General features: G+C 36.6%; 1 protein-coding gene across 5 annotated transcripts in view; it reads left to right on the top strand.

Annotated features, from left to right (window-relative positions):
* Nucleotides 1-26,877, top strand: part of CDH8 (cadherin 8) — a 210,036-nt gene that overhangs the window by 138,098 nt on the left and 45,061 nt on the right. For all 5 annotated transcript variants that reach the window (XR_012586484.1, XR_012586483.1, XM_074582880.1 and 2 more), the window contains exons 6-9: nt 6,681-6,848; nt 10,707-10,894; nt 13,624-13,877; nt 20,943-21,079. Coding sequence is in view for 3 of the 5 variants with exons in the window: in XM_074582880.1 (XP_074438981.1) it covers nt 6,681-6,848; nt 10,707-10,894; nt 13,624-13,877; nt 20,943-21,079 (747 nt within the window). In the remaining 2 variants the exon portion in view is untranslated. The remainder of the gene's footprint in view (nt 1-6,680; nt 6,849-10,706; nt 10,895-13,623; nt 13,878-20,942; nt 21,080-26,877) is intronic.

Below are 26,877 nucleotides of genomic sequence, written 5' to 3'. Positions count from 1 at the left end.
TTTTTACTTAGAAGTATAATGCAACTATTACAGATGAGGTATGTGGGATTGGGTCCTTCAGGAGCAGCAAGAGCTGTCTTTTCTGATTAATAAAGGAAGTATAAAATCACTGCAGAGACATTTGAAAACAGTTATGATGGTCTATAGTTGCTAAAAGATGAGCGGCTTCAGATCAAGACAGATTGGCATTTGAAAAAAAGTGAATTCTGCTTCTAGAGTTTATCTAATAATAGTAGTAACAAAAAAGCTGATACCACACATTTCTTGTATTTCAGAGCAATGCCTCTATCATTTTTGAAAGCTAGTGAGATAGTTAGGACTTAACCACGTTCCTCATGCTGAGTAGGAAAACAGGGGCTGCGTATCTAAATAAAGTTGTGCTTCAAGAGACTGAATTGGAGAAATTTGAACTACACAGCTAGGTTTGGAAAGCATCTGGAAAAGAATGTAAGGCTACTTTCTGTAAAGTGTCTAATATAATTATAGGTATGAGAGGATCGTTACAAATAAAATCCTAAGGAAGCAAGGTCATCAATGCAGTGCAAAATATTTATTTACTGCATTAATTCTCCGTTGGAGAGAGGGCGGTCCTTTCACTATGCCAGCAAAACTTGGTCCCAGGGAAAAGAGAAAGGCTGGGAAGTAGAGATGAAGGCTTTTTACCCATACGATAAAACCCAAATAAAAGTTCATCTGAGTTAAAAAGGCGGTATTATAATAGGTGTTATCCAATCATATCCTCTATGATATTCTTCAAGCAGAATACATATAGCGAAAGATAGGTAGTGTTAATCTATGCACAGTGGCAAACTTGCAAGGTCTACTTCAGAAGGAAAGCATGATCAGAAAACACAAAAATTGAAGTAATGTGGGCTGAAAATACAATGAATTGTAGGTTGCTCAAGAAACAAGAGAATTAATAAAACAATATTCGATCTTCATCTCACAGTTTAACAGAGAGGCAGGCAGTGCCATCTTCCCCACACAATTTTAAAAAATAAACATGGTAATAAAATATGTACACTGTTAGCTTCTCTCTTAAAAATACAAAAATGGCACAGAATCCCTCCACGTAAAATAGTATTCCACAGTATTCGGTTCCTCACCTAGTGATTATTTTTACTGTGGCTGAAGTCTTTGATTTGAAATGTATCTACATTTGAATGTAGTTCAGACAACTTCTGTAATTTGATAATTTTACTAGAAAGTCAACCAACTTTGATAGAGACTGCAGTTATTTTTCTTGTCTTGCTAAAATAAAAATCCTAAGGCATTACAACTAAATAAGAAAGGAGAATATTTGATCATTTTTATTTAAAATATGATTTTTATGAAGGGTAAATTGAATTAGAAATAGTGGATCAGTATGCCTGTATAACATCATCGAAGTACTAGACTTTTTTTAATTTTCAAGAAAGTTAGTCGTGATCTATTAATTTTTTAGGAATTATTGTATGGGTTTTCCACAGATGTCCAAGTGAACCTTTTTTATGGACTGTTAAAGCATCACTGAAGTGAGTGTGCTTCATGGGAATACAACGAATGCATCTCACGGCTCTCTGAAGAAATTACAAGATTGATTTTTCAGAAGTTTGGGCCCTAAATGACTGCTATATTTAATAAGAATCTCCACTAAGATTTTAGCACGGAAGGAAGATCAAAGCAATTACTTAGCTCTTCCAAAATGAAGAAGGGAAAGTTCCAAGGAAGCAAGTTGAAATAGCAGGAAGTCTTCATCAAAATGTGTGAGATGAATGAGGTGCTTGAGAAAGGCTTTTCAGGGCCGGGTTCCAGTTCTGCGTAGTGCTTGCTTAGTTTTGTTCCATGTTCTCAATTACTATTATGTGTAGTTTTATAGTGGTACCATAAAGAGATCCTTAAAAAAAGGGAGAGGAAAGTGAAAAGTGAAAACCAGATCCTTACTTCTATTGTTCCTTTTCCTTCTCTTCTTTCTCTTCATCAGCTCTGGCCTCTGACACATTGCTTCTTTTCCCCTGATCTTTTTCAGTGCGAGACAGTGTATATTCTTCCAAATAGGTTTTTGAAAGTAGTCCACAGGGGTGCATTTTAACCGATTCAAGTTGTGAGGCAGATTGTGCAAATTGCTCAGTGTGTGCATTTAGGACCACTGTAAAAGTAAACCCCGTTTTGCAGCTGTTTTATTTGCTATTGAGCAGTGTGACACCAATAGCTGTTTAGGAAAAGCAACTCAGCCAAAAAATAATAAAAAAAGTACTTCCAATATTGGGGGTGTTTTTCATTCTTTGAAGAAATAGATTACTTTACCTTCCAGCCCTCTTTTGATGTTTCCAGCTTTAGTCAGAGGTTCTGTAGCCAAATTGGGATGCAGGTATCTGTTTGCTGGTTGTACTGCATGTCCATTGAAGGTTTCCACAGGATGAAGGTCTGTGAAATATTATAGAATACATAGAGATAAAGCCTTATCATAGACAATGTGGAGGGAAGGGACCTCAAGCGAGAACACGGTGAGCGCCCTTGCCCCAGAAAAGAATCAGGTTTATCCCTTTTCATTCTCATTTGTCTGGTAGGTTCTTAAAAACTTTCACCAATGGAAATACTACAAATTCTACAGGCAGCCTTCTGTCTGTACTTACTTTCTCTTTTAGAAAGTGTTCCCCTAATGTTTAACTGAAAGCTCTCTTGCTGCAATTTAAACCCATTTTGTGGTTTATGTTTCAGGCCCATCATTTCTTCTCTTATCCCCAGTGGAAAAGGAGAGTAGCTCCCAGTAATTTTTACATATTGGGCTGTGAAGTCTTTCCTCATACTTCCCTAACTGTATAAACCAATTTTTTTCAAAACTGGACACACCGTTGCAGCTGCAGCCTTACCAGTATGAGTGAACTGGAAGGATTATTCCACAGTTCTTCCATATAACACACTAGATAATATACCAGGAGACGGTTGAGCGTTTTTATCAGCCAAATGCTGTTGACTCATATTAATCTCATTTTGACTCCACATTCTTTTCTGTCTTGTGAGTCATCTGCTCTATTGTAATTGTGAAGTTAATTGTTTCACCCACACAGAATACTTTTTACTTGCCAAATTGGGTTGCATCCTTCTTATTTAGACTTTCCAATTTGTCAAAATTGTTCTGAACTCTAATCCTGTTCTTCCAGTACTTGCAGTGGCTCCCAACTTTGTGTCATCTGAAAGGCTTGATAAGTTCTTCCTGTCCTCTGTCATTCAGGAAATATTGAATGATGCTAGAAGCAGAACAAACCCTGTGAACCACCCCATCCATCTATCCACTTTGACAGTGAGCCATTGATAACTGTTCTGAATACAGTCTTCCAACAAGCATCTACCTGCCTTACATTAGTTTACGGTAATTCTCATTCCCCGCTTTTAAACTGCTCTCCTGTTTGGCACATATCATTTTCATCCATCATAGCATGCTGAAAGTGATTATGTTTTTATTCTCGATTTGTTTCTGGGTTGAATTGAAGTAGAGGAGGTTGAAGGCTCAGTGAGTTAATGTTCTGTGTGCTGTATGCGTATTAGGATTTGGTGAGCCTGAATTGTTTTCTAAAAATAGATTGAAAGTTTCAGTACTTCCTGTGAGCCCAGCCTGAGAACTGGTGAATGAAGCAAAAGAACAAATAAATATCCATGAAATTCTCTATGCCTAAGTCTCTTAGATTGTCTTGATCATGTTATTTAGGTGAGGATGGAGCCTTTTTGTGTATATTAATTTGCCTCATAAGAGATACCGACACTTGTCTTTCACTGACCTCATTCTATACATTCTGAATATAGAAATACTGTTGGTAACAATCAGCCTGTGTAATTGGGATTCATTTGATGTTTAAAAACCTTCAGCTCCTCTTGTAGTAATTCAAACAGTAAACTTTTTTTAGCTTTTTATTGTGTTTGAAATTGAAACTTGACTTTGTCTTTGACTCTTAGCTTCTGGCAAATGGTTTATGGGCTGAGACAGCAGCTAGAGACAGGTATAAAACTATTGAAATAACAGGTTGTGTTAGTATCTTTATACAGAAAAACCCCCAAATTTTTATGTCTTAAAAGTCAGAAACGGTAATTCTAATTTAGGCACTTTTTAAGGTATTTTAATCTTCCTGATATCTTTCAAACCATAGACAAGGGCGACTGTTCCATACATTAAGAGACAAGTTAAAATACATCTAGGAAAAATCATCACTTTATTGAAATAATTAATTGTCTCAGAGGAAACTACAGAATACAAAATGTGGCATCTTATACAAGTCATCTGTAGGCTAGACTTAACTATCTAAATCAAGGTTAAAAACAATAAACAAACAAAAAAAAACAGCCCGAGGGAAACTCTGTCTGAAAAATAATAGTGGAGGAAAAGTTACAGTAGGCTTAATAGAAAACCCATTGAAATACGGTTTCGCTGATCTTTGGTTTGGTTCTGCTAGTGAAAAAAATTGATGTGGACCAAATTCTGGTACACTAAGTTTGCTTTAGCATCTTCTGTATGAGTCATCTCATTTATAACAGTAGAATTATTCACAGAATGCATCATATTATTCCTAAATAGTAAACCAATCAGTTCAAACCAGTCACAACTGTCAAATGCTTTTAAAAATAAATGTCATTTACTCTGCTTACCCAGGCTGCTATGGAGGAAATGTCCCTACTCTTCTACTGAATGTGTTTTGCACCTATCACATCTGATAAACCTTTATTATTATCTTCTGGGTTTTACTCTTCCCCTGTTTTCATTCAGAAAATTTAACAGAAAGCATATTCTTCAATGTTTTGCAGAATAACTTCTGTCCCCTCCTGTAGATGGTATAACATAGTTAAATTACACGAATGTTGTACTTCAAGGCTGCGTCGCTGGTTTTACAAGCACCAGCTCACATTGTGCTTCTCAGGGTCCAGAGCACCACCTCCTTCAAGGAGTTTCGTTGTTGAAGTTTAGAAGTGTAGCTGGCTGCGCCCGAGGTCTGCTCCTTTGCCAATAAGGATAAGACCAGGAATATTTCTTTATCCACTATAAACACAGGAATAGATAATCTTGGCATTTCAGCCAGTGCCATTTCCAAGGAGCTTATTTCATAGAAACTATCACATGTGAAAGAAAAAAAGCATTTGAAATCTCCACAGCTACATTAGTCTAAATAGAGAAATCAAAACTAACAGATTTGCAATAAGTATTGATTGACATCTAAAAACTCCTGACAAGACTTAACAAAGAATGGGTTAAAAAAAAACCCCAAACGGTGTGAGAGCTAATGAAAGATATGATCAGGCCCAGTAACAGGTATGTGTGATCCCGGGTGGGAACTTGGCCACTCTATTCAACATGCGAATCTTAACAAACATACAGTACAAAATAGAATTCTTACCTTCTTTTTTTAATGAATTCCGAAGACTTGCTGAGTTACTGTTAATGTCTGCCCATAAACTGTGTTCTTCAGCTCTGGAAGTCCAGGCCTGTGAAAAGGGAGGCTCTTCTTTATGCCTGAGAAGAACCCTCAAGCACCATGGCTTAAAGGAACGGCTGCAATGGTGGATTCAGTCCCCCTCGGCACTCTTACCCTTCACTTAACCACTAAGATCATTCAGGAACTTGAACTTTGTGCTCTCTTTTCACAGACAAATGATTTTTAAAAAAAAAAAAAAATTAAAAAACAGGATTAAAAGGAAAAAAACACCATATTTCCATTTAACATTTAGAGTTGTTTTCCCTATGTTTAATGGGACATCGTTAGATGATTATTATCTTTTTATTACGGTGGACATTATTAGACTGTGATGAACATTATTTAAATTTACCATTTAGTAATTACCCCTTAGTATTGCACTTTCCATACTGAGTGTTATGAATATAATAGCACATTACAGGTGGAGAAGTTTTGGAAAGAAAAAAATATTTTATTATTTCTTCTGTCCATGAAATCTATAGGAGGTTGCAGTGGATCTGGCCCTGTATTTAATTGGTCTGTCCCTTGCAGAGACCTTCCTGCTAGCCCGCTGACACTCTATTTTTTGATATACTGCAGATTATTTAACTTCTCTATCTTTAAAAATTTCTAACCTAATAGCATAGGTGATAGCAGCTTACTGAGATCATCATCCAGCAAGCGGCCCACCTTGAGTGGGGACAACGGAGTGACTTGGGGAGTTTGCAGTAGCGGTGACTATGCTGGGAGACACGCTGAAAGACATGCTGGCGTTCTCCAGTAGAAGTTCAGGTGCTTGATTTAGGACTTAAGGGAACAACCGTAGCCTGCCTGATATACAAGAGCAGATTAAATAATGGGTTTGGGTTTAAAATATTTGAAACAGTTAATCTGACAGATACGGTTAACAGTGTTTACAGATTAAGTTTACGATGTGGTTGCCTTCTGTTTGTGAATTCTGTGGGCAATGGATGGATTTCTGTGGGAAGTAGAACAGAAACCAAAAAGTTTGGTATCACAGGTACGATTAATTCTTGGGTTTTGGACCACAATTTCATTGCACGTTTAATTAAATCAAGGTAGGTCACCTCTAATATACTTTTTTGAATATCTGAAATTCTTCTTTAGCCTTGGTATTAAGATGCAATTTAACTGCACCTTTAGCAATTCAATTTTTATACCAATACATATATCTGTAAAAATAGCTGCAAAACTGAATTTGGTTCTGTACCTGACTTTTTTTCCCTCCCATTATTGTAGCTATAATTAAAACGGCTCTTCCCAACATGGACAGAGAAGCCAAAGAAGAATACTTTGTGGTCATCCAAGCAAAGGACATGGGAGGACATATGGGCGGACTCTCTGGAACTACAACAGTGACAATTACACTCACAGATGTTAATGACAATCCTCCTAAGTTTGCACAGAGTAAGTGCCCTTACGTGTATGTGTTCTCCTATATAAGAAAGTTATATGGCGCTGGCGTTTCTTTATCAAGCTCTTTTTTTTTTTTTATTTAATCATATTGCCTGGGTTTGTAATGTAATTTAAAAATATGTAGCTGCTACCAGAGAAACATTAATAGTCCTCTGCCTGATTAAGAGCTTAGGAAAGAGGGAATTACGTCTACAACAGTGCACACAGCTCTCTGTCTTCCGTGTTACCCCTCTTACATCCACACAAAAAGGCTTGGGGACTTTTTTTGATATATACTTCTTTGCTTTCAGTGCAGTTGTTTCTAAGTGCTAGTTTTAGTTGCTGTTGTATGTGCTTCCATCTCATGCAGACAAGTGACGCTACCAGCAAAAGACATATATACTGACAAAAGTAATAAAGGTTTGACTAATCAGGTAATAGTGAAAAAAACAAAGAAAATAAGTCTGAGTCTAGATAATTGTTGATCTTTAATTCAAAATCTATATTTACTGCTGTGGTTCCAATGGTGTCTTGCTGGGCTAGGTTAAAATGATTTGCCATCCTGCTGAGGTTCTCTACAAGCTTTGTAGTCTATTTCAAAGATGAAGAGAAAAAGAAAAAAGAAGAGGGAAGAGCATAATGAATGGATTGATTTTATTTGGAACAGGTGCAATCTAATGCTTATCGTTTTATCCAGCTTGTTCTGAAAAACTGAAGTTGTAAGGTATTAAGAGTCTATTTAGGGTTAGAGAATGTTCACGTCTAGACTTTTTAGCATTTTTACTTTATTAGAAGCATGTTTTTCTAACAAGGTACTTATGCACCCAGTGTAAGATTAATTCTTTTCCACATGTGTATGACTTGAAATCCATTTTGCCCTGTTCTGAAGACACAAAGAGTGAAATGGGTTTGTCCTAGTACTCAGTGTGTGATAAACACTCTCCTGTAGTCTAGAAAATTCATATACAGAAAGATAGAGAGGAAAAAATATAAATAAGCAGAGGTAAAAGCTTGTTTGCAAAATATATATTTTATTACCTCATCTTAGTGGTTTTTAACAGATAAGCACTCTGTGCACAATAAAAGGTTTTCTCATTATAAAATAAGAAATGCATCAATTTTTTACTTCATATCACATTGCATTGCTTGCACTTGTGTAGTGGTGTTTTCCAAAATAGGATGACAGTTTCTCTAATAATGTAAACTTCTGTAGATGAGAGTCCTGGCTGAACCGTATCGCCAGAATGCAGAGGGGCATTTCTTTTATACCTGCCGTGTGCCGCAGCTCTAACTCTGTGAATACAGATCTGCTTTTCCCAGCTTACCTGGCCGTTGTATTTGTATCAGCGCTTTCTGTCTCAAAAAGCCTTTGAGTGCCAGCGTGAGAAAAGCAGATCAGAAAATGAGGCACACAAGGGGTACTAACTGGTGGTTCTGCTGGTGGTGTCGGCGGGCAGCAGGAGTGAAGGCGCAGGGGGATGGAACTGCTGCCTCTTGTCTGTGCTCCCCTCGTCTGGACACAGCGGCACCCGGGCCGGGTCGCGTGAGGAAGACAGCATCACAGATCCCTGACGCAGACTTCTTATGTGGAAAATGTAGATTAGTTTTCCTACAACGAAGAGTGAGTTGTTGTCTTTGAAGCCACTATAGCTGGTGCATTCCCGTGCAGAATTCAAGCTACCATCTAGGAATAACCGCCCTGTTATAGCTCTGACCATTACCATTAGACAAAAACTGCATCTACTGTAACTTTGTATTATATATATATTGCATTTAAGGAGGATGAGCCACAGTAAGCATTGTAACTGGATATTATTACAAATTCTTTCTCTTAAAACAAAGCATTGATAGTATGCTGCCTAGCATTACAGATTAGTCATGACTCTGGCCTTCCAGAAGAGCTGATTGAGTCTTTTTTTACACCGTTGAAGCGCAGTTTGCATTTGCCCAGAAAGGAGAATAAGAAAGGATCAAACTTACAATAGAGCCTAACCAAAATGAAATAGAAATTCATGTTGTAATACATGCTGCTTTCACAATAAATTGTAATGAACTCAGAAAGCGGTGTGTTTTATCGGTTTATTGTTTCCAGGCAGGACAGAAATGTATATTTATGGTTTGATTTCAAAGAGTGTTAGCCTCCTGGGTTTTAGAAATGAAAAAGATGAACTTTCACTACTTCTGTGATCTCTTTGAAATAATTTTAGAGGCTTTTCATGTCACAGAAGTTTTTAACCTGGCAATTTACCATACAATGTTGTTGAGAAGAACCATGCACTGCCGTGAAAACCAAGGGTTTTGAAAGATACGTAATGTGGATTTTTGGTCAGCTCTGTGCTAGGACATCTTGACAGGGCGATTCATAATGCTTGAGAGCAATTTGTGTAAAAGCGTCAGCTGCATCATAATAATTTTTTTTACAATATTTTGTAAACTATCTTAATAAATCAGAGAGAAAAATACCAACTTAAAAATGCAATCAGCTGTGTCTGGAGATTCAAACCACAAAGTGTGGACGGCAGTATAAATTATGAACACATAATTTAGTCTCCTGAGGCACTTGATTGCTTTGGCTGCTCATTGTTTGTGAGCCATTATGAATATTCTTGAGGAATCTTGATGATCTCCAAATTCTCTCTAATAATTTAGCCTAGAAACATTAAAGAAAAAAAAAATCTTTGACTTTGGGACAGACTGTATGTATAGCTAATATATGTACTTGTGGATTCCTCACAATTTCCTTCCTACGTTCAAATGTTGCGACTGCAGTCAGCCGACAAACAGTTAAAGCAGTAACTTCCGAACATTTTGTTTTTAGAAAACTACTAGCTGCACATAACAGTCAAAATCACACATTTTCTTAGAACAACTGTGAGGATAGAAAAGACCAAATCCAGAACCCTTTGTCAAAAACCATTTTAAAGGTCTTGTCTGCTAACCTTGAATTCCTTTTGACGATTTTAATTACTAAGTAGCACTGCAGTTAATTAGATCACGTATTAACTGTAGCTTCAATAAGTGTAAATTACCAAGAGGTAAAAAAATAGGCACCCAATAAAGAATGTTTGAGCTAAAGCATGCACATGTCCTCTGTTTTTCAGAATACAGTTAAGAACTGTGAGTTATAATAGAAAACGGGTATTTAGATTTTTTTCTCTTGATAAAATGCTTACCTAAAACAATATATTGCAAGTTCTAAATAGATTTTTGACACTTGTTAGGTTAGAAGGTTTGAAGCAAGTATTGCAAAAAATAAAAATATTGACAATTTGAATAGCACTTTTCTAGTGGGTTTTAGTCTAACCCTACAAACAAATAATAAATACAGCGATGATTGTTAGGAAAAGTTATTATTTCCTTTAAAACATAAATTTTGGAAGTTTCCTTGAATGTTTCTTAATTAGTTTCTTATCGCAAAAGGGAGGTGGAAGGGGTTAAAAAACCAAAACCGAATCAAACTAGAAGAGCCAAAAAAGTAGTTAAGATCTGAAATTGTATAAGGTGTCTTTAAAGTATTAGACTAGTTTTCTACAGAGTAAAAGACAAAGTTTCACAGCTGAATTCTATAAAAAATATAACTGCATGTGTGTAAATAAAACGGTAAGTTCAACAGTGCCTGCAGTAGAGAACGTTGCAGATTTCCAGTGTTGGAAGAAGGTTAATATTTATGTTTGCCAACACTAAGCATCCCTGCAAGGAAGAAGCAGGATACTCCTGTAATGAAAATAACTTGTAAATAACTTGTGTAAATGTGCTTTGTATCTGTTGCACATCTCAAAAGTTTGCATTGGGGAAGTATAAACAAATGAAGAGCACACCAGAGGTACTGGAATTGGGTGTAATGTTTAGTCTTTTCCTCTTATTTGTAAGGTCTGTATCACTTCTCAGTAATGGAAGATGTTGCTCTTGGTGAACCGATAGGAAGGGTGAAAGCGAATGACCTGGATATTGGAGAAAATGCTAAATCATCCTATGATATTATTGAAGGAGATGGAATGGATATATTTGAAATTACTACAGATGCCCAAACTCAGGACGGCATTATTAGAGTGAGAAAGGTAAATGATATTTCTGTTTGAAAAAAAAAAAAAAAAATGTTTATTGTACATACGACTACCCAGCCAGACTGTACTTTGTGAGAAAATGCGGGTTTTCCAAGGATTCTTTTATCTATGGATGAGGTGTCAAGCCAGCGAAGTGATAAAAAAGGGACATATTAGCCATGTCCCTCAAAATTGTCATTTAGGCGACAACTGGAGAGATGTCCATGGAAGTATTTTCTGTGCTGGGCATGTGTTAAAATCTTATCTGGGCTTCCATGTGGTCAAATCAAAAGGTTTTGCTTCCTTGTTTCCAAAGGAGAAGAGTAGATGGGAATTTGCTTTGGTGGTGGTATAAACTTCCATAAAATCTTGGCTCAGTATTCATCAAATAAATTTTCTCTATTATTTGATTTGCTGTATAGCTGGTCAAATACTGTTTAGAGAAAAAAATTATCACAGCATATTATTTAAAGGACCTGATGTGTGAGAGGCTTCGTTGTCCACCTTTTCTCATGTTGAACTCTTCGCTCAATGAATAGTGATTTCACTGAACCTTATCAAGGACACCAGCACTGTTTCCCATGAGAAGTGCCAAATTCAGGCCCTAAAGAAGACTATGAATCCATTACCTTTTCTATGCTTGGACAGTCTTGGTGTATGCAAGATGAGGTATTTGCATGTACACAGCAGAAGGACCACTTAGTTATAAACAGAAACATGGGGAGAGACAGCATATCTAGAACAGAACTTGGCTTTTAAAGTCAATGAAAAGCTAATTGCAGACTTAATTTTTATTATTTTCTGGGGAAGGAGAAGAGAGCTGATTCTCACGCTGTGTTCCGAAAAAGGATGTGAATATAACTTATAACACTGGCATAGAGGGTTTTAAATATGTAGCATAGAGCACTCTAAATGAATCTTTGGTTTGCGTTTTTAAAAAAAAAATAAAACAAAGACCAAAAAAACAAACCATTACATTCCAGTGAGTACAGGTAATTAATATGCAACTTGTACCTGTAATTAAAGAGGTCAGGCAGAGTACCTATCCAAAGTTTCAATTTTCTGTTTCTCAGTGAGTAGGTCAGCACTGTAGATACATAATAAAATGATGTATATTTATCTAAATTGAGATCTGTTTTCCTAAAGAGAAAATTATGATATACATCCTTGATCTTCCTTACTGTTATTTATTGTATGTTGTGGCCTCTTTCGTAAACTAAGGCAATTAGCCTTTTGCCCCAGTTCCCTAGGCTTTATTTCATAACTGAGTCTCTAACATGATGTTGTTTCATATATTCATTTTGACAGCAATAATCACTTTGTTTCTACTACAGTAGACGATGCACGGAGGGTACTGTTCACCAACAGATTTCCTGCAGCATAAATTCACGGGCTTCAGACAATGCAGAGTAAATTTTCAATACGATATTCTGATTAAGCGTGACTAAATGTATTGGGGTGCTGTCATTTCTGTAAAGCATATGAAAAGCAACTGAAAAAAATTATATAGGAGCTATGATTGGCAAATTGTGAATATGCTGATTTATAAATCACCATTCATAATTACAAAAGCTTCCTAATTTAAGAGCTGCTAAAGAAGCAAGGTTTTCTCGTGTTTACTAGAATTTGTGAGAAAGAGCAAATCCCATTAGACCTTGATTCATACCTGAAAAAATTCAACAAAATTTGAAAATGTACATATTGAAGGCTTTGACAGACTTCCTGAAGGTCCCTATTTGCGCTCTTGCCGATATTTGCATTGCAGATTCCGAGTTTCTATGTCCTTTTCTTTTTATCCCTGGGACATTGTAATGCAAATCTTAATATCTTTCCAATACTTGGCAATTTGCATCTTTGAAATCTGAATCATTGTGAGACACAAGAGAATTATATAGTGAATATACTGATGTGCTTCAAGACACAAACTTGAATCTCCTATAATGAAAAATTCTAATACTCAAAAGTGTCACAGATTTGGTTTTTATTTGGTATTTCATTCTTTTAAATCCCCTGTGTTTTCATCTTTTACGTTTTAATATGGAACTGTAAAGTAGTAAAAACAATGGTGACATGGCAGGTATATTGATAGAATAAAGTAATCGGTTTCGTGTTTCTCTCTCTGAAAAAAAAATAAGATACAGAAATAGGAATTGCTACAGTTTTGAGAAATTCCTGAGAGATGTCTACCTCATTTACCCCTATAAACAGAAATGCAGTTACCTGAAGTGCAATAATATTGAAGTATTTTCTTATATGATTAGCTCTACATTTTTCCACATAATATCCAACAAATAATAATTGCTAGTTGTTTGCATTTCTCACATTGTTCTGGAAGTAATAAAATATTTATTCTTTGTGGAGCTAGTATTTTTTTTTTCTTATCTCCAACTAACAAAGCACTGATTAAGTGCATGATTAGTATGCAAGTCGTCAGCGCCAACAAATTTGTAGTATTTATCTGTTATGTAATTGTAATGGTATAATTCATGAGAGAATATTTTGGTAAATTTCTTGTGAAAAGCAAGGAAACAAAGAGTCTTGTTTTCTCTGAGGCTGGTTAATAAACAGATATCAATATATGCCTAGAAAAATTGCAGGTTGGATTTCTGGGAGTGGGAAGCGATTGCATTAAAACTCACTGAATGTACTTAAACGCACATAACTTTCATCCATCAGCATTATATTCATTTGTTCTTACTCTGTGGCCATTAGTAGAAGACATTTGTCTTTGTCATTCTTAACAGCCACTGGACTTTGAGACCAAAAAATCCTATACTCTGAAGGTAGAAGCAGCCAACGTTCATATTGATCCTCGCTTCATCAGTGGAGGACCATTCAAGGATACAGCAACAGTAAAAATCGTAGTAGAGGATGCTGATGAGCCACCAGTCTTTTCATCGCCTACTTACCTACTGGAAGTGCATGAAAATGCTGCCATTAACTCTGTGATTGGTCAGGTGGCTGCCCATGACCCCGACGTGTCTTCCAGCCCTATAAGGTAGTGCTGCTTTAACCTTCTCTTTGAAGAAACTGCTGGCAGAATGCCAAGTGTATTTTCCTATATGTTGTATGATACTTTTTTCGTGCCGTTTTATTTCTACAGAAATACTTGTAAAGGTTTTATTTTATGATGTTAGATTTATCAGTTTAGATCATTTTCAAAATCACAAAAATACTCCTTGCCACATGAGTAGTCTCATGAAACAGTAGGAAGGCAATGAACATGAGAAATAGGGCGTATGAGGTCTGATGGGGTTGAGTCATCAGTGCGTATCTCTGCAGTTATTGTAAATAATCCGCTAGTTTCTGCACTAACAATACTCAGTTTGTCCCACGTAGTTATAAGGTTGTCAAAACATATTTTGTATTCCTTTGGCTAAACCCAGTCCTGGTTTTAAGATAGAAATGCAGAGATGATTATGCCCGTCTGACTTGTGTGTCTTTGATTTACAATGTTTTCGTTTTCTGATCTAACTTGAACAAAATCTGTTATTTCATCAGATCAGTGTTTTCTATCTCATTTTGAGGAGACCACATCTTCCCCTCCCTTTTGTAGTGGTTAGTATGGTATGAAGCGAGTGTTCCCAGAACACATTTTGCTACGTGTATTAGCAAAAGTGTTATGAAAACAAACACCAAAATGTCAAATTCATAGTAAAGGTGTATTTGGCGGGAGTCTAATGGTAATCATGACTGTACATTACTGCCTTAGGGAATTTAAGCTACACTAGCAGTTTTCAAGACTATTTTCTTATCATTGTCACATCAGGTTTGTTGCAGAGCCAAACTTTAAACCTTTATTTAGGGTTGCATATCATATTTTAGTATTTTTAGAATTAGAATTTCAAAATTTCTGACAAGTTTGAATGTGTTAGAACTTGTGTATGAAGATGTTGGAGAGTACGTTGGAGTCTCTTGTTTCTAAATCATCCTTTCAAAGTGAGCTAAATGTAGCGTTAACTATCACAGATTTCCTTACAAATTAGTTGATTAATATGTTTTCTACTGCAGTATACAACCCAGACAGTGTTAATAGACACAGAATTTATTTTCTTACCAGAGGAGCTGTCAGGAGGAACAAAGATGGTAATCTGATCATAGAAATGGGAAATTGAAGGGAGTTACCCAGGTTAGAAAAATGTTGCTTAAACAGAAAAAAGCAATATAAAATGCACCTAGTGTGATCTATCACAACTGAAGCAGTGACTCCACCCCTGATTTTATTACTGCGGTCCACTGGCATCTGGAAAAAGGGCTTGCGCTGCCACTACAAAGACAGGGTCCTCTAAAGGGTGCGTGAAGCCAGGCATGGTGGCAGCAAGTTGGCTTTCTTCCCTTTCCTCCAGCTCGATAGCAATTTCTCTTTCAGTTTAACCTTAGTTCCTTCCCTCTGCCCTGTTCTGCTTTGCTCTTGGCTGGCTCCTGTGCTCCTCTGCCTCTTGATTGTGTCCCGTTTGTTCCTTGTCTCAGCCTGGCTTCAACTCTGCTTCTGTTTTACCTTGGCTGTTTTTCCAGTCTTGTTCTGATTCCTTGGAATACTTTTCTAGCCCTGCCCCAAACTCCTAATAATTTGGACCAGCTAGAAGCCCATCTACGTCCTAAACTTGAGCCTCTTTATTCTGTCCAAGCCTGAAAAATTGAACTGAGTAAAATGTTTCCTTCATTTCTATTTTTTCATCGTTTTATAGATCGAGATATTTTTAAACATTTAAAAGCAAAAATATTTTATATATGCAAACTGCATTAGAATGTTATTGTTTATCAAGTCATATAGAAACAATAGATATATATGAAACAGAATTGGCCAAAAGTCATTACATTTAAACAAAAGTGTAAGTAATTAGTGTGATTTATATCTTCTTTAAAAATATTATATGCAGTACTGGACTGAATTTTTCTACAATATTGGCTTGATAGCTAATTAAGGAATATTTAAAGCTCTATTTCCTATACAATTTTTTTTCTTGTTTGTTCACCTGATTAATTTGGCTTTGTCTGGGGTAGCTCTGGAAAGTGCAAATTCCTTTTTTCATTTTTTTTGCATGAAAAATATTTTAAGACAAATAAAGAGATTTCATGTTATTAATTCTACTGCTAGAGGAAGAATATCAGGGAGCAGAAATGCAGTTACTTCCTTTCCAATTTGGAACAAAATTGGAACATGTCAGGTTCTAACAAAAATATGTGGGAGCGTTGTTTTGTTGGATTGGAACGTTTCATATTGTTTGTGCATTTTAAACATTTATTCTGTTATTGCATCAGGTATATGGCATAAATTTTATGTATATGTTCTATGGTATACTTTCAAAAATATTAAACATAAGTTAAAAAATAGAAAAGCAGAATGAAAACTTTCTGTTCTAAAAATAATGGACTGTTTTAATACTGCCTGGGCATTTTTAATTCTTTTTTTTTTTAAAAAACAGAATTTTAGGAGACAATGACCAATTGCATTTCAATTCAATAGATAACAGTTCTGTCAGTATTTTGGTTAGGCAGAGCATTTGTGTGCGTTTGTTATAAAAACTCTATCAACACAAAAGAAATACGAATCACCTCATGTGCTAGCAGTACCACGTCTGCTGCACGTTAGTCTTACACAAAGACTCAGTAAACTCAGAGTATTGCGGTACTGTAAACGAAATAAAACTTGGATATCTCTGAACATAGAAATAGTCTGATAATTGAGTCATGAGACAAAACGTTAAAGAATTTAGAAAAATTATTCTAGAAAACAGCCTGGAAAGAAACTTCTCCTATGTTTTCTTTTTTTTTTTAAACAAAAGTTTAACCTCATTTCTATCCAATGGAACAGTACTTTGTTTTTTATGCTTGCTTAGAAGAGACGAAATGTATTCTCTGAATCTTTCCATCACTTGATCCAAAAGGCACGAAGCCTACCATAGATTTACAAGCGGGTCCATCAATGGGTTACCAGCCTGGTTCTGAATGTGCCCACCTCACGGATTTACCTGAAGAGGGTTATTTAAAAAGTCTTGTGTCAAATGCAGAGATTTGGCACTGGTTATTAGTCTGAAATCTCTGGACCAGACAAAGACATTTAGACACGTTTAGCTGGGTGGGACTGAAGGATGCATATGTTGTATGGGACTGTTCTTGTTGTTGTTGTTGAGCCCAAATTGTGGATGAGCAGAGGCATCTTTGAATGGCTAAGTGATAAAGTGAGAATCAGCTGAATTATTCATTATCTGGTTCTCCAATGAAAATGAACTATCTCTTCATATCAGTTGGTAGGTTAGTCTAACTATGTCATTGTCTTTCATAACCCTGTATTTTTAAAATAAGCAGCAAAATTTCTCCTCCATCTTTATTTGCTATTCTGTTCTGCATGTTGCTTAAGGGCCTGGCTCACTTTGAAGCCTGATGGTGAAAAGGATTTACAAATTTGGGTAGTAATTGTAAATAATGGTCAGTAGCTTGTCTTATTCTAGCCTAGTCGTTTCAGACGCGTGCGGCGGAGGCTCACACCTTACCACGTCTGGACCGCGTGCATCTCCCTTGGGAAGGGGACCCAGTGAATTCAGCTAAGCTAGTTGTAAAGCTTTACTGTAGTTTATTTAGTAAGGGTGGTACGTTCTGGCTTACAGTATAATTAGGCTTGAAAGATCATTATTAGCATACAAATCTATTGATTCCAGTAGTACTTATTTCATGTTTCTGTTGTTATTTTATAACCATGGTCTATTTATCTGCAGTAAATTATCTTGGATAAAGCATGATCCAAGCGCATAGGAAAAAGCATGGGCAATAATCTTTCTTTCTCTACTGTCTCTGCCCTCCTATAAATCACTGCCCTTCAGTGTCTTTCTCTGAGGAGAGATAAGCTTCACTGTGGCAGGTTTTCCCCATTCATATCGACAGAGATTTCATCTTTGGCAGCAGTTGATCATTTTCTTAATTCACAGCAGGCCTTAAAAACCTAGATACGATATTTTCTGCCTCCCTAATGGTACAGCCGTTTATCTGTCACTAAGTAGCATGTCCAATCTGCCTGGCATTAATAAACAATGGTGATTTACCACTGATGAGGTATCAGTACTACGATTCAAATCTCAGCAGGTGCAGCAAAAAAGGATTTCTGCTCTTATTTACATTGGTGCAAATAAAGCATAGATGAAATTAAGTCATAACGGCAATATCAATAGTGCAGGAGCAGGACGGAGAATAATTTTAAGTCTTATGTTAAACCACTGTGGGGTTGTTCCTGTAATTGCCATAGTAGACCTATAAACTAACCAAAACTTCCCAATAACCTGTGCTGGCTTTATGGCAATTTCAAAAGATATTATTTCCCAAGATATTCTTTTCTCGTTTTTAGAGAAGTGTATGTTTTATGTACAGCTGATGGATCTGACTATGCATTCCCATTAGAGAGAGTTACAATACCATTATCACGAAAAGGAAACTGCAAATGTACTATTATATGACGCTGCAGATTTTATTTTTTATTTTGTACCAAATATTTATCAAATTAGAATCAGGAGAGGGTTTTACCTCTTTGTAGTCTTGTAAAGCCATGTAACTTACGTTAAAAATGTTTCAATTTGAATGCTGGTTTTGCATTGTGAATAAATACTGTTGGGGTGAGATGAAATGCAATACAATAAACTCACAGATGTTACGCTCCCACTTCTATAACTTCAAAAAATGTACTGCAGGAAGGCTCTATATGGAAGTTTAAAAAAGGATTCATCCTTAGGGAAAAACTGTGTCTTGTCTCGGTGGAATTTATGTCAAGCTGAGGTCAACTAAACATTAAATAGCATATGAGCATTTTGTATTTTATTTCATTTGTGGACAGTAAAAATTTCATAAATGTTTGATATCAGAAGAGTTCTTTCTGCATCATTACATAAACATGAAGAATTAAAAGGTCTAGTTTTAAGTGATGACATCTTAAAAACGTTATCTTCATTGCTCTCTTTCTCCTATTTTCTTGAGTGAAGTCTTAAGCCTGTGAAACTCTGTAAGATGTTTTTTACTAACTTCACTTGTACCAGAATTTTACTTCTAATACTTTAATTGGAACTAGGGAGACATCAAATAAGGTTAAGATACATTCTCAGAAATGATTGCCTGAAGTTAGGCACCTACAGCGTTATTCTTCCACACAAATGACCTGATTTTCAGAAATGCTGAGGATAGTGCAATTCCCGTTAAACCAGTGAGAACTGGGTATGTGGAGCTCACTAGAAAATCAGTTTACTTAAATGTCCAAATATAGATGCATGTGCCTAGCTTTAGGCACGTATATTTGGAGTTTTACTTTATTTTTTTTCTGGTACTCTTCTTAACCAAGCTATTCATTTTTAAGTTAGTAAAATTAGTTCTCAGAGTTTAAAAACAGAAAACTTAAATGTCTAACAAATCCCATTTCCTAGTTAAACAGGAGCTTTCACTCTTAAGTCCATTTAGTTGTTAAGTACCTTCCAAATGTGATCCTGCTAGCCTTGATCTTTAGTAATACATTTAAACGTTTAAATGTTAAGATTTTGATAAATTTTCATAATTGAGAGCTAAATTTTTGAAAGTTAACTGTATCTTACTGAATGCGTTGCACAAGCAATCTAATTGCAATGTATCTTTTGTTCTAAATGTGAAAGTATCCGACACTGAAACAAAAAAGATGAAAGCTATAATCCTAAACTTTGAAATCAGATCCTAATTCTGTGTCTACCAAAATCAATCGTGCTATGCTGGGATGAGTTTGAGTTCATCAGAATATGTTTATTGTAGCATATAAAAGAACTTCCGAATGAGAAGGTTTTTTTGGCAATTGGTTATGATAAAGCATAAACCAGAATGGAATAACTGATTTTCAGATAACTCTGCCATTGTCACTGTAGCAAAATACGCTCCTGTTCTTTTATCAGTGAATTTAACAGCATATTTGCAAAAAGTAGAAATGAGAAACTGACAGTCTGAGTCACTTTTCTGACCACTCTAGAATGTAATCCAGTCTGATACTGTATCCTAACTCGCCCTATTATGCCTAGATATAATGCAGAACAGATGTAAAAACTGTCAGTGCATGCTGTTAGGTTCTGTAATACATAGGCACAAAGGCTTAAAAGGCTTTTATATAAATCCACAATTAGGATTCAGTAAAACCCCTTGAAGTCAATTTTTGTTGAACCATATCAATAGTTTATCACTAAACTCTCTCGTTCCGTACCTTTCCTGTCAAAAAATTGGAAGGCTTAATTTTGTGATTTAATTTCTTTTTTGCGAACAGTACATTAATAGAATAGCTCTGTGAAAATGGACAAACATAAAAGCTTTCCCGGAGATCCTGTTCTGAGCTTTAAATCATCATCCTGCTTAATGCGCTGCTGGAGCGATCTACTGCAGCTCGCTCGTGTTGTCAGGCCGGCTCTGTTTGGGCGGCACAATTTACCTGGGCAGTCACACTTGCAAACTCTGACTACCTGTCAGATGAAACGTGTTTTGTTAAAAATCAGCAGTGTCAATCCATAAAACAATCCGTCCTTCAGAGTTTGAAGCGTTTTATAGGAGAACGGTGATTCACTAGCTGCGTTCTGCCCATGGAGCTGCTTGAACCATAACCAAATAATGGGCTTGGTGAATAGCTTATGCTTGATTAATCTGAAATTTATTGGTAAAATAATATTATTCATCCCTTTCTAAAATAACCATGAAGCCCACCATTTTTGTGTGCTTAATACATTACAGTTGAAATTATCAGCGGTTACTGTGAAATACCATAGAAACTGTCTAATAAACGTGATGGATTGTGTAATTAACTCTTGATCAGCACCGTTTTTCAAAGATGTTACCCAGTGAACCTGAGGGCATTTTATGACCTTCACACTGGGTATACAGCTAATTACTCCTTGGGCAATAATTAATAAGTTTTTTTAGTCTCAGTTTGTCATTTTGTCTTATAAATTATTATGCTATTGAGCTTCTCCATCCATTTGGCTATAAAACTGCAGCTCTCAGAGGGCTCCCTAAATTGTCTTGTGATTGTATGGATTACACCAGCCTCGTCAAGTAGATTACAGGGATGTCTGTTTTGCAGGTTTTCCATCGATCGGCACACTGACCTTGAGCGACAGTTCAACATTAACGCAGAAGATGGGAAAATAACTTTGGCAACGCCCCTGGACAGAGAAACAAATATGTGGCACAACATAACTATTGTAGCTACTGAAACTAGTAAGTATTTGTATATACCGACTTTTAGTTCTCTTGGGTTTCTAATTACTTTTAACAGCGTGTGAAGTGGAAACTGTATATAATTCAGGAAAAAGAAAAACACGTTGAATTTTTAAGGTACAGAATTTTTGAAAGAAAACTTGATTTCTGCTGAAGTTCCATTTCTTTTCGCTTTCAAAACTGCTTTTTTTTCAGTGAATGCAGTAGCACAGATATTGAAGAAATACTTGAGTACATTTGTACAGGTATATAGGATAAATTAAAAAATGTTTAAAAAAAACCCCAAAACCAAAGCCTTACGTTTAGTTAGTTACATTAAGACAGACAAAATAAAGCTTTGCTATTGTAGAAGTAAATCATAGACTCAACCCAGAAGTTCTTAACGCTGAGTGATATTTTGTTTCAGTACCATAAATGACTAAGCACGTGCGTAATGTTGCACGAAAGCAGTCCTGTTGGATACATATGAATAAATTTACTCATATACAGCTATAGACAAGGACATGGATTGTTCAGATCCGCAAAACTATTGGGATTATCCGTACACCTAAGTCATTGGGAGCCAGGATTGTTGCCCAGTCTGGGAATATGGTTCCTAGATTTTAATCAAGAAGAATTCTTGATTAATTTGGAATTGTAAGCGCTGCTGACAGGGTCACATATGACAGTGCTAATATTTATAATAAATTATACTGTATTTTAGACTATACATTTGACATAAACATACTGCAGCGAGAGAACAGATTCAGCACATAGGCCTGTCATCCCATGTCATCATCTTAACTGAAACACCAACGAAGAAAATGTTTCTGCTGATGCGTCTATTCTGCGATCAATGAATATGCAGAATTCCCATCCGTGCATACACACTTGACGCATTGTCATAAGAATATTTGTCTTTGAAGCCGGATGATCAGCACTGCTAATTCTTGCATATAGAAAACAGGGCGATGTTAATGCTTGCTTTTCCCCCAGAGTATCTTTTTTAAAGGATATAGTATTATGATGGAGAACTTTCAGTGCTCAGTTTCATAATACTGTAGGTATGAATATAATGAATGGGAGGGTAAAAGATGCTTGTTTGGCCCATTTTTGTTGTCCAGTGTTTTTCTATGGTACTTGTTTTCAAAACCAAACGTGACAGTAAGTAAAATGGCGTACACAAATGAGTAAGGTAGGCCTGAGCATAAACTAAGCTCTCAACTTACAACGCTTATAAACTGTATTCTAATGACCTACCTTAATAATTTGTGTATTTCATTGCCAGTAGTGCAGTAGTGCCAACAGTGCCCTGTTAATTACTGTTAAATCTTGCCGCAAACACTACTTTGGTAAGTGCAAGAGCCAAGCCAACAGAGGGAATCAAACGACATAAGGAAAGAAAGCAAGCTCTGGTTCCATGGGGCATATTTTGACCAGGTTAATACCAAACCAATTAATAATTTTGATGTTTTTAAATGAGAAAGATATAAAATTTTCATACTGATTTTCTCAAGACATGAGGAATGTCAGATATGAGATTCACCAGGGGCGTGGGAAGGTATGATAGTTTGTGATCCAAAGTTTTCAGACATTGGATCAGTAAGATATGAAAGGGAAGTAATTTTACATTTTGTTTCCTCCAGCACATTGAAAAAGAATAAAGCAAAAAGAATATTTTTTTTTCAAGAAACCCCTCCAATTTGTGTTTTTATCTCCCTTATCTGTGTGTGTCAGAGCAGAGGTAACAGAAGCCCACTTTACAAAGCCACATCAGGATCAAGTCTGCCTGTTGCATCTTCAGATTTTTAAAACGTAATTATGCTCAGGAATTTTCTCAGAAATTATCCTTGTGATTAGACTTCATGGGAGCCTCAGCATCGATCACTATTGTAAAATTGCATCTTATCAGGCTGGCTAGGAAAAGAAGAATGCAAATCTCATTCTAAGCTTTTGTGTTCCTACTGATGGCTTTTTTTTTAAATTCCTAATTTACATAAAACAAGAGCTTAATTTCATAGACTGCTATCTTTCCTTATTTAAGAGAAATTATTTTTAAACTCTTCATCCAGAAACTAAATGTGTCCATAGAACTGTCAGGCAGGGTAAAATGGGCATTTTTTTTTTTCCCAACACAATAATAAGCAAGATCTCTGTTATAAAAATAACAGAAATCTGTTGGAGGCAGACACAAGCAGCAAATGAAAATACAAAATGTGTCATTATGATGCTTTCACTGACAGTAATATTACTGGACTGCTGATCTCTCCTGTAAAAATAAATAGTTCAGCTTCGATTGTCCAGGAACGTTTTCTCTTCCCAGGCTAGCTGCTCCCCGGGTTCAGTTCGAGGCTCACCTCTGTTCCTGTGGGGCAAGGATGGGACCATTTCATTGCCATTACACTTCCTTACCGATGTTAAGCCATGACATTGGTATTTTTCTTCTTGATTCCGAGCATGGTAGATCCTAAATATACCCCAATTTATCAACACTCTCATATATGAACACCAAGTTTTCCCAAAACATGCATCACTATTTCAGAACTTTATGCTGGTAAGTTACCTGCAGCTAAATTTGTGCCTTAAGCACAGGTATTTTCAGCAGTTTTCTGCTGCCACCATGACAAAATTATTCTTTTGTATTGCTCCTCAGCCAGTCTCTCGGGTGGGAACCTTCCAAGACAAGATTGGTCTGGCTGAGTTGAGCATAACTACTCTTGCATTTTCACTGGGCTTGAGGATGAAGATATGTAGATTTAGTCTGGCTGATCTTCTGGGAAGTGATCAGATTTAGAATGTGTGTTGATAATTTTAAACATGCTACTTCTTTATTGTAATCTGAGTGCCCCAAAATGTGAACTCGATCATTTAATGTCTAGCAAAACTGGGAGGAGAAACACAAACGCATGACCAGTGGGCACTGTGACTTTTCTGTAAGCACTTCACAGACAAAAGACCGGTTTGGTGGGGTTTTTTCGAAGGACTTTTTCTTTTCCTATTCACAGGCAAGTGTCTGGCTACTTCTAATTTAGAACAAATTCGTGCTATTGGTGACAAATAGCATTACTACCATATTCTGAGCCCTGTGCCAGGTGAGACGTTTTGGAGGTTGTCATTTCCCTGCTTTCTCCTCGGGTGGATAACTAGCCGGGCAGGCTAAGGAAAAGTTGCCTCGAGTGGCTCTCCCTCAGGCTGTTGCCCAAACTTTTGTATTGCCTTTATGTTCTGGTTCTCAAAATACATAAGCAAGTTGCATAGTTTTATGCCTTCTGTTTAAATCACAGTAACTATGTTTCATGCCCCCTAAAGATAATTCTTCAAATATCTCATCCATGTGAATCTTTTTTTTTGGTTACTAAAGATGAAACAATGCAAAGAGCAATCAGTGACGACGACTGGACTGCAAGTGATTAACATGGTACAGCTGATAATTAGGTGACAGTTTCACTATTTCAGATTGTTACATATTTTCCATGAATTTAATGAAAAACCAGTAGATAACTTCATTCTGCAGCTTTGATCCTCTCAAATACTACCCTTAAATCTGTCTACTCTTAAATGTTCCATTCTTCTTACACATTTTTTTCTATTGTGTGATTTCTTATACTTCTTTCTTTTATTGTCAAATGAATTTTTGCTTCTTTGTTGTTCCACTTTTTTCCTCGCTGTTCATGTGGTGCCTCCTCCACGTTGATGAATTCTGTCCCATGGATTTTCAAGAGAAAAGAATATTACAAAGAGCTTTGACCTCTTTGAAAGATCACTCTGAAACACAGGCGTAGGATTCACAGAAGAAATAAGTGTGTTGACACTCATGGCAAGGGGGATACTGAAAGTTATTGCGCTTATGAATTGATTCTTAAATTTTCTTTCTACATTGCCATACATCCAAGTTTGCCGTGCTGAACGAGTCAGGAGCAGGAACACGTAGGTGATTACAGGCTGGAGGAAGCAGCATCACTGGCAAAATGACCTTTCCCTGAGAACGTACCTTTTGGTCTGAGGGTATAAAGCGTGAACTTTGTTTTCTGTTACTGATGCTGGACTTTAAATACTACGCTACTGAGATTTCTCATTGTTTTGTTATGTAGTTGAGACTTACATGAGCTTAAAATTGTATGCCAAGGTTGGGAGGTTTATTTTAACTGGATGCTTGAGAGAACGGGGGCGGATATAGGTTTGCTTTGTAAGTCGAGCCTGATTGTGCTGCTCGTAGGTTTGGGCTGTCTGGAGCTGTGTCCTGAACAGGAAAGGAATCTGGGGGCATATGCAAGTATTCTCTGCGAGCCCGGATTGCAGCACAGTAAGAATGAATGATTAACTTACAGACATTCTTTTGGTGCATCTATTTTTGTGTGTACAAAGGCTCATCACGTCTTTGGTTCTTTGGTACTTTTTTGAAATGGAATTTTCTGCCATTCAGTAAAATCTAGTAAAGTCAGGATCCTTTCAGTCATAACGTGATCCCATTCATCTGAACACACAAATACCTTTTTTAGTTTGTATAAGTTACATTTATAGCTTTAAGTACTGTTCGCATTGGCATGCTTGTGTTGCTGGCATTACCTGGTTAGCAATTTTGCTGGGCAGTGAAGCAGAGCAGAGTGCAGGCTGGGCTAACCTCCTCAGGATTCTCTGTTCCCCCCACAGGTTTTGCGGTACTTACTGAGTTACGTGTTGTTAATGCTACTCAGCTACTCAAAGAAAATCAAACAGCCATCATTTATTTATTAGAACGTTTTTGCTACAGTTTGCACAGGTTCTGACTGGAGTCCAGAATCACGGATCATTCAAGCTATCAGATTGTCGTACACGTGTAAGGTATATAATAATTAAACTCTATCTTCTTTCTGCCCCCAGCACCATGGATTTCCATTTCCATCTTCTAATGGCCGTAACAGCCACATTGCAGATATTTCTCCAGCATCCTCACTTCGTGCCTCATTAATACTAAGGAAATGCCCTATACTTCAGTCATTGCTGGTTAATTGATATAACAAAAGCAGTAATAAATGGAGAACTACGTAGTTTGAAACCAAAGCAAAGACTTATCTCAGAAAAGCTCTTTTAACTTAGGCAAGAAAGAAGTGTATTAGCAACATAATTTAACTGCATAACATTCCTCCAATTGAAATATGAATATCCTGATATTTGCATATTCGTCCCTCCTAAACTGTACCTGAGATCTGCTTGAGATTGAGGATTCTAGTGAATTCTTTGAAAACAAAAGTATACTTGAAAACAGAAAGCATTCACTATTAGCAATGCTTATCTGGAATTCTCTTTTAAAAAAGTGCGGTAATCCTTTTCTCAAGACTATGGGTATTACATAGTAAAAATTCATTGAATCATACCATACATACCATAGATTTCAACAAGAAAGAACTGCTAAACATGTTCCACTTGGCAGCCTCTGAGATTTGTGAAAAACACACCAGCAAATAACAGAAACCACGGCTCATAAACTTTAAAGACGATAAATGATGATCCCTTAAAAGTCCCCAAGCTTTCTTTCACCTGACATAACATTGAGTGAGGTACTCAGGATTTATATTTTCTTCCTATGCCCATGTGCAGCACTGGATTCCTCAGACTGCAGTCAGGTGGAATGTCGGTTGCGGTTTGTGAGGCACTACGGTGAGCATATTCAAGCACAGGCAGGCTCTTTTATAATGAGCATAGACTCAAGCCTTTTCAGACACACGGGAACTAGGGAGATGGAGTGTCCATCCGTGTGCCCTGTCGCGTCAGGCTGCAGAAGGCTCTTCTAAAACCTCTCCCTCTTCTCACACTCTGCATCACATGCAGAGACATGCAAG

The sequence above is a fragment of the Larus michahellis genome, chromosome 4, assembly GCF_964199755.1.
Source record: "Larus michahellis chromosome 4, bLarMic1.1, whole genome shotgun sequence".
In the NCBI taxonomy this organism is placed as follows: domain Eukaryota; kingdom Metazoa; phylum Chordata; class Aves; order Charadriiformes; family Laridae; genus Larus; species Larus michahellis.
This window is presented reverse-complemented; position numbering and strand designations above follow the sequence as displayed.